This window comes from Acyrthosiphon pisum, chromosome A1 (genome assembly GCF_005508785.2).
Source record: "Acyrthosiphon pisum isolate AL4f chromosome A1, pea_aphid_22Mar2018_4r6ur, whole genome shotgun sequence".
In the NCBI taxonomy this organism is placed as follows: domain Eukaryota; kingdom Metazoa; phylum Arthropoda; class Insecta; order Hemiptera; family Aphididae; genus Acyrthosiphon; species Acyrthosiphon pisum.
In genome coordinates, this window is record NC_042494.1 from 4,975,086 (window position 1) to 4,985,571 (window position 10,486).

General features: G+C 32.4%; 1 protein-coding gene across 1 annotated transcript; it reads left to right on the top strand.

Annotated features, from left to right (window-relative positions):
* Positions 1-206: 206 nt before the first annotated feature.
* LOC100166919 (alpha-(1,6)-fucosyltransferase-like) lies at positions 207-9,443 on the top strand. The gene is made up of 9 exons (XM_016803068.2): positions 207-749; positions 833-854; positions 1,709-2,062; positions 2,669-2,864; positions 3,442-3,691; positions 5,699-5,875; positions 5,959-6,103; positions 7,557-7,817; positions 9,309-9,443. The coding sequence occupies exons 1-9, from the start codon at positions 463-465 to the stop codon at positions 9,393-9,395; spliced, it is 1,779 nt and encodes a 592-aa protein (XP_016658557.1). The 5' UTR covers positions 207-462; the 3' UTR covers positions 9,396-9,443.
* Positions 9,444-10,486: the final 1,043 nt, after the last annotated feature.

Genomic DNA, 10,486 nt, shown 5'->3' on the forward strand with positions numbered 1-10,486 from the left:
TGCAACAACACCTCAAGTAGTTCACAGGATAATTAGTAATTACTAATTGTTGTATCAGTTATCATAAAAGATAAAAACAATTAAAAAAGTCCTCCGGTCGCTAAACTCGAGGTCCTCCGCGCGGCATTATAGTAGTGTTGCGCGCACGCGTATAAACATAAAATCGTTAACTTTAGGAAGCTATAACTTCCAAAATAATCATTTCCACAAATTTTATTAAAAAAAAAAAAAAGGTGCCCGGTAAACTAGACTTATACCATTAATTATTTTAAAAGTTTCAAGTACCCAGAAATAATATTTATTAATTACAATGAAACAACTAAATCGTAATTCTTTGTATAGTACCTAGGTATATTAAATTCCTTTTCAAAAACTGGTTTTTCTCAGTTTTTCATAAATTGTTTGTTTGTTTTTTCCAAGGCATAAGATCCGCCAAAACTATGTCTATAATCGAATAATAAAATGATTTTCATTTTTACCGTCTTACATATACAGACTTCAGGCACGGTCATGAAATCAACTATGAATATTATGAAGATGATCAAATGTTATCTTCAGTTCTGGAAGCGAATATTTATGTTCTCATTCCTCGTATTAGTCGTTTTATTTTATGTGACTTTTTATTTCAATTGCAAAAAAACCTTCGCCGATGATCTAGAACAAACGTTCGCCATATCACTTGAACATCTCGACGAGGAGCGGAGAATCAACATCGAACTGACTGAAATAAGAAACGATCTAATTCAAAAGTACGTCTTGCTGAAGTTGTGCATTATATAAAATGGAATATTATAATATAATAATCGTTTACGTTTATATTTTATGTTTTTAGATTGAGATTCGACGAAAAAAATGTACATCATACAAAGCCATCTTATTACAGTATTTTTTTATCTTATATTTTAATTATACCAAAACGCACAAATTATCATGATGCACAAAAGTTTACATTGCTTTTTTTACTAAAATAGTATATTGTGTGGCAATGGCGGGAAATGAGCTATTTCAGTCGTGGATGATGTCTGCACGATTCGGAGACTGAAATTTCAAAGACGCAATGACGCACGATGTGCCAGTGCTCGAATGGGGGATGCGCAGGGAGACGGATCTCCCCCCCTCCCCTATTATTTTTATTTTTTTTGCGTACCCTTACTATCCATTTTTTTACTTGGAGGGGAAGGAGTACAAACTAATATCCGAAATAATGTAAGATGTAGATATTGCGGGTATCAAAATATATTATACCTATTTAGAATTCAAAATGTGTTGCTAGACATTTAAATTTTATTTATTCTAAGCATCATGCATAAAGGTTTTAATATTAATATAATATTTAACCAAAATTGTATGTTTTTTAAGGACTGTGGTATAGGTTCAAGTTTCTGGTTGTGTGATATACGTGCCTAGCACTTTTGGGGATTTCCACTTTACCAACCGGCACTTTTTGAGAAGTGCTGACTCACTAAATATCTATACATTATGTTCACATTAATTTATAGAAAACAGTAGGTTTACTAAACGTCCAACGCCTTCCGTTTATTTATAAACGTTAAAATTAACGCCACATTGAAAATTAAAATCGTAGCGTAAATAAACATTTAGAAAATATATTTTGGTTTGTTTTAGAATAAAATATTTTAAAGTAGAATCGGACAGTCGGACGTTGTGAAATAATAATATATGTCAATATAAATTATTCATCTTACAGATGAAGAACACAAGTAAAATGTTATACGTCCCGTCTGAAGAGTACGAATTGTTGCGTCGCCGTATTTATTCAAACACGAAAGAACTTTGGTATTACGTCAGTTCTACATTACGATCGTTGGCAAACGAATTCGATGATTTGAAACCAAACGTTTCTGATATGAAAACTATGGTCGACGAACACTATAGATCGTTATTGAGAGATGTCGCCAAACTGGCTGATGTCGACGGTTATTCACTGTGGAGGTTGAAAGAGTTTGGCTCTTTGAGTAGACTGGTCCAAAAGAGACTTCAACATACGCAGAATCCGCCTGACTGTTCCAAAGCTAAAAAGCTCTTGTGCAATTTTGTCTACGTAAGTTAGTTCAATCCAACTATTCTGTATAAGTGTAAATTATTAAACTCACCCTTTATATAGACAATAAAATTTAAGTCCTAAAATAAAGAATATTTTAAATAGTTTAATTTAAGAAGCTTTTTTCATGTATCATTATATTTAATGATATTTTTTTTTTTTAATTAACACACGGCCACTTAGGCTATTGGGTGGTTTCTAAATGTGGGTAGGGTACTGTAGGTTTAAACACGTGTATTTGTTAGTTTGGAAGTTTTTTAGTGGGCTCCCGTAGGTATCTGCTTAGTTAAGTAGTATAAGTACCACCACCACATCTCTCTGGACACCGTGACTTGTCCGAAGAAAAATGCCACCCGGCAGTCGAGGTTTTAAATCGGCGTTGGTGCGCGTCGTTAATCCGCTCGGGCCACTATAATACTATTATTACACAATGTTTTTTAGTGTATACAGATTGTAAATATTCACATGCAAAACACATATTTTATTTATTATAATTTATTAATATATTTTTAATGAGTGGCAATAAAAATTAACACTTGGAGGAGGGGGGGGGGGGGGGGGTGAGTGCTATAATATTAAATTATATTGGCAATTTTATAATTTCAGGGAAATTGGTGTGGATTTGGATGTCGTGTACACCATTTCGTCAAGTGCTTATTTGTCGCCTACGCCACCGAGAGGACAATGATTATAGACAATCCTGGAAATTGGTGGTTTACTAGCGGTGGTTTTGAAAAGTTATTTTTACCCCTTAGCGACACGTGTACGTCCAAGGATGGTGAAACATTTTCACATTGGCCAGGTACATGAAACATTGATAAATATTAATCAAACGACAAACACACACAAATATTTCCAACGTACATTTACAACTATAAAAGTATTTAAAAAATTATTCAATTTCTCTTATTTGGGTGTTTTTTTCATTTATAAACAATGTCGAACCCTCCTACCACCATCACAAGTAGTTTTAGGTACTATATGATAAAAGAAAACTTTAAGTTAAAATATTTTTTTGTTTTACCAACCTAAGCAACAAATAATGTGTAATATATTATTATATAATATTATCATCAATATTATTATTTAAATGTATAATAATAAAACAAATGCAATAGAAATACATTTTTTGATTAAAAGCCCATCTCAAAAAATTTCTTTTTTATGCAAACTTACACGTACTATGCAATGATTAAAAATAATTAAATTAATTAAAATATAGGAAAATGTGTCTTTATGCAAGTGGTAATGGACCAGAGTCACGTCCACCTCACTACAGGATTAATATTATTTTATAACTATTGTAAATGTGTACCGCAACCATGCAAACGTAATGAACTATTTCATTGAATTTATTGATTAACTACATAATATTATAGGCAACGAAACTACTCAAGTCATAATGTATGATCTGCCCAGACCCGATAATGCTGACAAACATCTCAATTCTCTTTACCTTCCGGTCGTGTTGCCCGAAGACTTAGCTGAACGAATAAACGTCTTGCACGGCGATCCAGCTGTATGGTGGATAGGCCAGTTCTTCAAATACATTTTCCGGCCGCAACCATTCATTACCAATGCGTTTAACGAGTTTGCCAAGCGTGTGCGTTTCCAAAAGCCAATTGTCGGGTAAACATTTTTATATTACGTCGTATCGTTACATTGACACATCGCGCATGGCGTATAGAAATATTAAACTAAACCAATATTTACCGTATATTTTGCAACAATTATTAATTTTGAAAAGACCGATCGCGATTAAGTCAAGTCTATATATTATAAATAAATTATAACCTAGGTAACCAGAGCCCACAGTACCGACGTCGGTATGAGTATATCAGGGACTGGAACCGAACCTAAAGAACCGGTTCTGGAACCGGAACCTTTAAAATATTAAGAACCAGAACCGGAACCGAAACCTTTATTTTAATATAATAAAGTACCGGAACCGAACCGGAATTTTTAAATTAAAAAGGTACTTTTAGGTTCAAAAATAAAATAATTTTATTTATCATATTTAAAGGTATTACGGTTTTGTGTATAACCTATGTAGTATAGTTCTATGATATATTATGAGTTTTCTTATATTTCTCATACCTCATTTAACCTAACCTAACCTCAATTATACCCACATTCTGGATGACTATTTGAAATTATTATACTTTTTGGAACCGAAATTATCTGGAACCGGAACCTAAATTATTTGGAACCGGTACCTTTATTTTTTTTCATCAAAGAACCAGAACCGAACCGGAATAGTTATTTTATTTTTGGAGAACCGATACCGGAACCGATACCGATAAATTCAAAAGGTTCCAGTCCCTGGGGTTTATAGCTGTTGATGAAGTAAGTTGTATTGTGTCCATTATCAATTTCCAATGAAGACATAATCACTTGAAAATGATAATCGTATTTAGGATTTTATTCAATTAACAGCGCCTTTTATATTAGTCTTATATAATTGTCGCGGACCTGTGGGGTGCCGCGTGGGTGGTTTTCTTGAGGTAACCTGCACTAGGTGAAATTTAGAAAGAAGAACAGAACAAAAAAAAAAGAAAAACGCAATTTGGTGGTTTAATGTAAGGGTCGGTGTTTTATTCAACAAAAAAAATGAGACCGACACAATTAATAATAAACACGGTGAAAAAAAAAATAGATATTCCGTATTATAATATGTACAGCTACAATTCGCGGGGACGTCGGTCGTGTCCGTGCGTGTGTTCCCGGCGGGTCGTAGAAAACAAGTCACTTGTGCGGTCCGGTTCGCCGAGCGGCCGGCCGACGGTTCCGTCGTCGATTGGCGGTTTGTTTGAGAGCCACGGCGCGGCTTCCGCGCAAAGGCTGTAAATCTACTTACTTATTGTATTTTGGGACTAGATTTTTTAGTCCATTTACCAATATCAGTCAATAAACCGAAAGGTCTAAGAATAAAAAAGCGGGTAAGTGGATGTCGCTCTGCTGTATAGTAGGTTACAAGTGGTCCAATGTATAATGGATTTCATTAAACTTGAATTCAATGATATAATATGGAGATGGTTTGTCAGTTTGGATATTTTATATTGTTATTATATTTTATTATAGTCTGTAAGTTGAATTGATATAATAATATTATAATTTTTTATTCATTTCTATGGTGATGAACAATGTGTTAGAAATTAAAATTTTTTGCAATTTGTCGGTGGTTTTTCCTATGGCATTAAAAAATTATTGAGAAAATCGAAAAATTCCCTGTCTTATGTACCATATTGATCCAATTTGCTAAAAGATAAAGTATTGTGTTGAAATCGAAGAACTCCTTCTGGTAGAAACTTTGTATACAGGATAAAAAAAAAATTAAAAAAATTAAAAAAATTAAAATTAAACACCATTGTAAAACCACTAAAATGTAAAATTTGTACATAAACCTTTTTATTAAAGTAAAAAAAATTATTTGGATAATGTACTAATAAATATTCAATATAATGAACTTATTTATGGTACTTCAAATGCATGTTGTCAGAAAAATAACATTACGATGATGATAAAAATTTTTTTTTTAATGTTTCGTTGAGCTTTCGTTTAAAAATCTGATAAAATTAAATATATTAAAATATGTATATAAGCGTTCAATTAATAAAATGTAGTATTTGTGTGCAGATTGCATATCAGACGAACGGACAAACTCATTAAAGAAGCTTCGTTGCACAAACTCGAAGAGTATATGTACCACGTCGAAGAATATTACAAGCTCAAAGAATTGGACGGCGTGAACGACACGAAACGGATTTATTTGGCCACGGACGAGCCAACATTGTTTGATGAAGCTAGACTAAAGTGTGTTTGAAATTTTCAAACATGACGTTATTATAATTACATTTATTTGTAGATAGTATAAATAATCCATCATGTTTTGTTAGATATCCTGAATACGATATTATTGGCGATCCAGAGATATCAAAATCTGCGTCAACTCAGAAGTTAGACGGTTCGATTATAAATATCAACATCGAAATATATCTTCTAGCTCACTGTGACTACGTAGTTTGTACTTTTTCGTCAAATGTATGTCAAATTTGTTTCCTCGAAATCATTATGCTTTATCATTAATAATTAATTTTAAAAGTGAACATTTTTTATAAAAAAAAAGAATATAATCATGGTATTGAGTCGAAATCCGTTCTAGTAACTCAAATAATCACAATACTTATTGATTAATGATTACTAACCCAACAACGGGAACACATGTAACATTACGTCACCTTATTTCAAAAACTTAAAACAAATATCATTGCAATAGTCATGAATACAATTATACTTCATGCATGTCGTATGAATGTGTGTTGTCGTGCAAGTTTGTAACCTCCTATGCTCTTCAAAATGATCGTTTTTTTTTTTTTTGCGAATAAACCATAGTTGTCTGCCTTTTAAATGTATGTCAAATTTGATTTTTTGATTTCATTATTCATTGTTACTAATAATTAATTACAAAAGAAAATATTAACTTGAGTATAATCGGAAATTTTTCATCGAAAATAACCGGTATCAAGTACCCAAAATAATAACAATACTTATTGACTACTAATTTAACAACACGAATACGCCTTGTAACTTTATGTGATCATATTTAAAACACTGCAACTGATAACTTACAGAGGTGAATTGACAATATCTTTGCTCGGACAAGACGTTGGAAAATTAAGATCAATGGCGACAAATTGGTGCACGTTAACTATACGTTACGCAAAACCAAAAACATCTAAATAGTACTGAATAAATCACCAACCCCACAAAAAGATTCAGCAAAATATCTTGGAATGCACCTTGACTTTCGTCTAAAATGAAAAAACCACGTCCGTCAGAAAAAATTCAGATTAAAGAAAAAATGAGAAAACTTTATTGGTTAGTTGGACCTCACTCCGAGTGAACCATCGAAAACAAACGTCTACTGTATGTAGCAATTATGAAACCTATCTGGATATATGGCATTCAATTGTTGGGTTCTGCCAGTAAGTTTAACATCGATGTAATACAATGCTGTCAAAACATTTCCCTTCAGATCATCACTGCAGCCTATCGGTTCGAAAGAAACAACGCAATTCACCGTGATATGATGCTGCCTACAATAGCAGACGAAATCCAAAAGTTTGCTCGCAAACACGAGACGAGGCTAGATCACCATGTCAATCCCATTGGCCATCCAACTATTAGATAACTCCAAGGATATCAGACGTCTTAAAAGCGTCTGAAACCATATGACTTAATTTAAGATTTTAGATTAAGGCAGAAGGCACTTTATTGGAAGTGACTCCATCAAAGTGTAATATATATATAATTTATATCTAGTATATAAAATATGTATAATTATCAAATATATTTATAAAGACCTTTGGGTCGTTTAAATAATATAAAGCCTTGAGGCATTAAAAAAAAAAAAAAAATATTTATAACAATAATTTGAATAAATGTATTATCTACGTAAATTGGTTTTCAATGAATTGTGTATATTATGTTGCAGGTGTGTCGGTTAGCATATGAAATTATGAACAGTCTCCAACCAGATGCATCAGCCAAATTCACTTCTTTAGACAGAACATTTTTTTTTCATGGTCAAGTTCGCAAACTGAATGTAGCTTTATTATCTCATAAAGCATACGGACCGGAAGAGATGGATCTAGATGTAGGTGACGAGATCGAAGAAGCTGGAAATCATTGGGACGGTTATTCAAAGGGGAAAAATTTGAGAACAAATAAATTACTTCTGTATCCTACATTCAAGGTAAAGTGTAATCCAACAAAAACTCAATAGTGAAATAAGGACCTATTACCAGACCAAAAAAAGTCTGCCTATCAAAGTAGTGACATCTATTCTCTATTCTAAATACAAACAGAAGTCAGCGGAGAGGCTTACCTTCGTTTCAAAGCACTGGCATCGTGAGTCGACTCGGTGGGGGAAGCGTTAGACGATACGTCTAACCGTCGCAAACTAAAACCTATTGCCGCTGGCTACTGTTCTCATTCTGAATAGAGTATAATATGTATTGCAGCCAATTTTGATCTTTCACTAGAAATAACCTTAATACACAAATAGATTCATGTGCAACAATTCTCAATAAATTTTATTATTTCTTTTATTTTTAACAACTGAAACAAATTTTTATCACCCTCTGGTAATTTTTCTGTTGCAACTGTGAAATAATTAGTAAAAGCAATAAAATTAAAAGAAATTTGTTGCACATGAATGTATTTGTGTATTAAAGTTATTGAATAAAGAAAGGTCACACTCAGCTGCGGTATAGATATTACTACTTTGGTATGCAGACTTTTTTGGAAGAACTTTTTTGAGTCTGGGCCTTTTTATTCAAGGTTGAGCTTTTGTTAAATATTATTAATTTTAGCTTCAGCATAGTGGGCGTCTTCTTTCAGGATTTAATCATGATAATATACAGTATCCGAGTCAACCAGTTTTTGCTATGTGTCGCGATTGTCGATTCAATGTCACTTCATGCATTTAGAACTACTCTTCCTAAGTGGCATTAGTTTTGAAAAAATTGCAATTATTAGATTTTTCTCTTTACTTAAACGATAATACCTATTTTTGTGCAAAATTTCACGTTTCTACCTATATAGGAAGGTATATTATCACATTATTCAAATTTCAAAAGTTCATTTTAATAGGAGGCAGAGATATGAGGGTTAGTTAAACCGAGATAAGACGTTGGTGTAAAGCACTATTTAAGATATACAGGCAGCGTGGAATTATTTTGGATGCCCAGTGTATATCCTCGATTACCACCTGTGAGTAGTGCAACTAGCGCCCAATCGGAATTTGCCAGCGCACAACCCAGCTCTCAGATGTGTCCACAAGTCAAAAATATTGATACCTAACCTACGTAAATACATATGTCACAGACAATTTAGTGTCAACTCAAATCCGTGAAAACAATAATTAAAACTCTCAAATTCTCAAGTTATTATATTTCTTAAAACAATTTTGTAAAAACTTAGGAAACAACTTACGAAAATGTTCGTCAAAAAAAAGTTTAGCTATGCTACGCCCCATTTAAATTTTAATTTCAATATATTATTAAGATAAAAAAATTTCAAAAGTTTTTCATAAAAGCAATAAAATTCCTTTCGCTCATAAAAAGTCTATGAAGTTCCCTCCTCCTACATGGAAAATATTGATACCGAGTTTGAATTATGTGGGACCATGTGGGAAGGAGGTAAAATATAAATTATGCTTGGTTACATTATTATTTGATTTTAGGTAACAAGAAAAATTGAAGTTTTGCCTTTTGCCAGCTACCCAAATATCACTATGAACAATGAGGTACAGAAAGAAGAAAATTTTTAAAATCTGTTTTTGTAATATTACCTACTTAAATGTTATGAATTATTATTAAAGTAAAACAAAATAATATGGTTCTTAAAATATAAAAATTTTAGTTTAAGTTGGTTCATTTACAAATATAAAGTATATCGTAAATGCAACATATTATGTGAATAATACCTATATAAGTACTCGTGTTTCCTTTTTCATTCAAATTTGGTTCAGCAAAGAATATTTTTTCATACAAACAACTATATTATGTATGAATGTATACATGTATAAGTATAATATTAAATAGTATTATCTTATCAAAGCGTTTAACAAAATATTTTTTCTAAGTTTTCCTTCCAGCTGCTTTACCAAAAACTTAAATCACGTATAAACCATATAAATATAGGCACAATTTCAACTTTTGACTTTGGGTTGGGGGGGAGGGGGGTACGGCTAAGTTTGGAGGGGCTAAGCACTCCCAAGCCCTCACCCCTATTTGCACCTAAGCATATAAATGTAACATAATCATACCTATTATAACAATTCCAGTAAACTAACAACTAATTAGATGCATGCTCTCAAGTCTCAATAGGTATAAAAAAAGTCCACCTAGTACTGAAACCAAATTATGTTTTACACTTGTTTGTTTTCACTCTGCTCAGCTGAGAGCTATGTTTTACATAGGTAGTGGTAAGTGTGTTACGTTTTTGAAGTGACTACTTCTTTTAGCGGGCAATGTGTGTACGTTTTGCACTGCGAAAAAACTTTTGTTTCGCGTCACGGAACGCTATAGTCCACGCAACAAAAACTGGCCGGTGGCCGACGCGACTCTAACGGCCATTTCCTATCAGTGGTCATCATAAATACATGTCAGCGCTGTAGCGTTGACTATAGCTAGTGTTTGAAGTAAAACATTGAAATTTTTTTAACACAAATAAAAATACAATTTTTTATTTTTTTTAACACAATGTTCAGTGTTCTAAATTCAAATGAAAGAATTAAGTAGGTATACAATATACATGTATACTATTGTATACCTACTTGTATCATTTAAACATTACAATATTTAAAAATTTAGAATACCATTTTAAATGTATAATACCAAAGGTTAGGTACATTTAGGA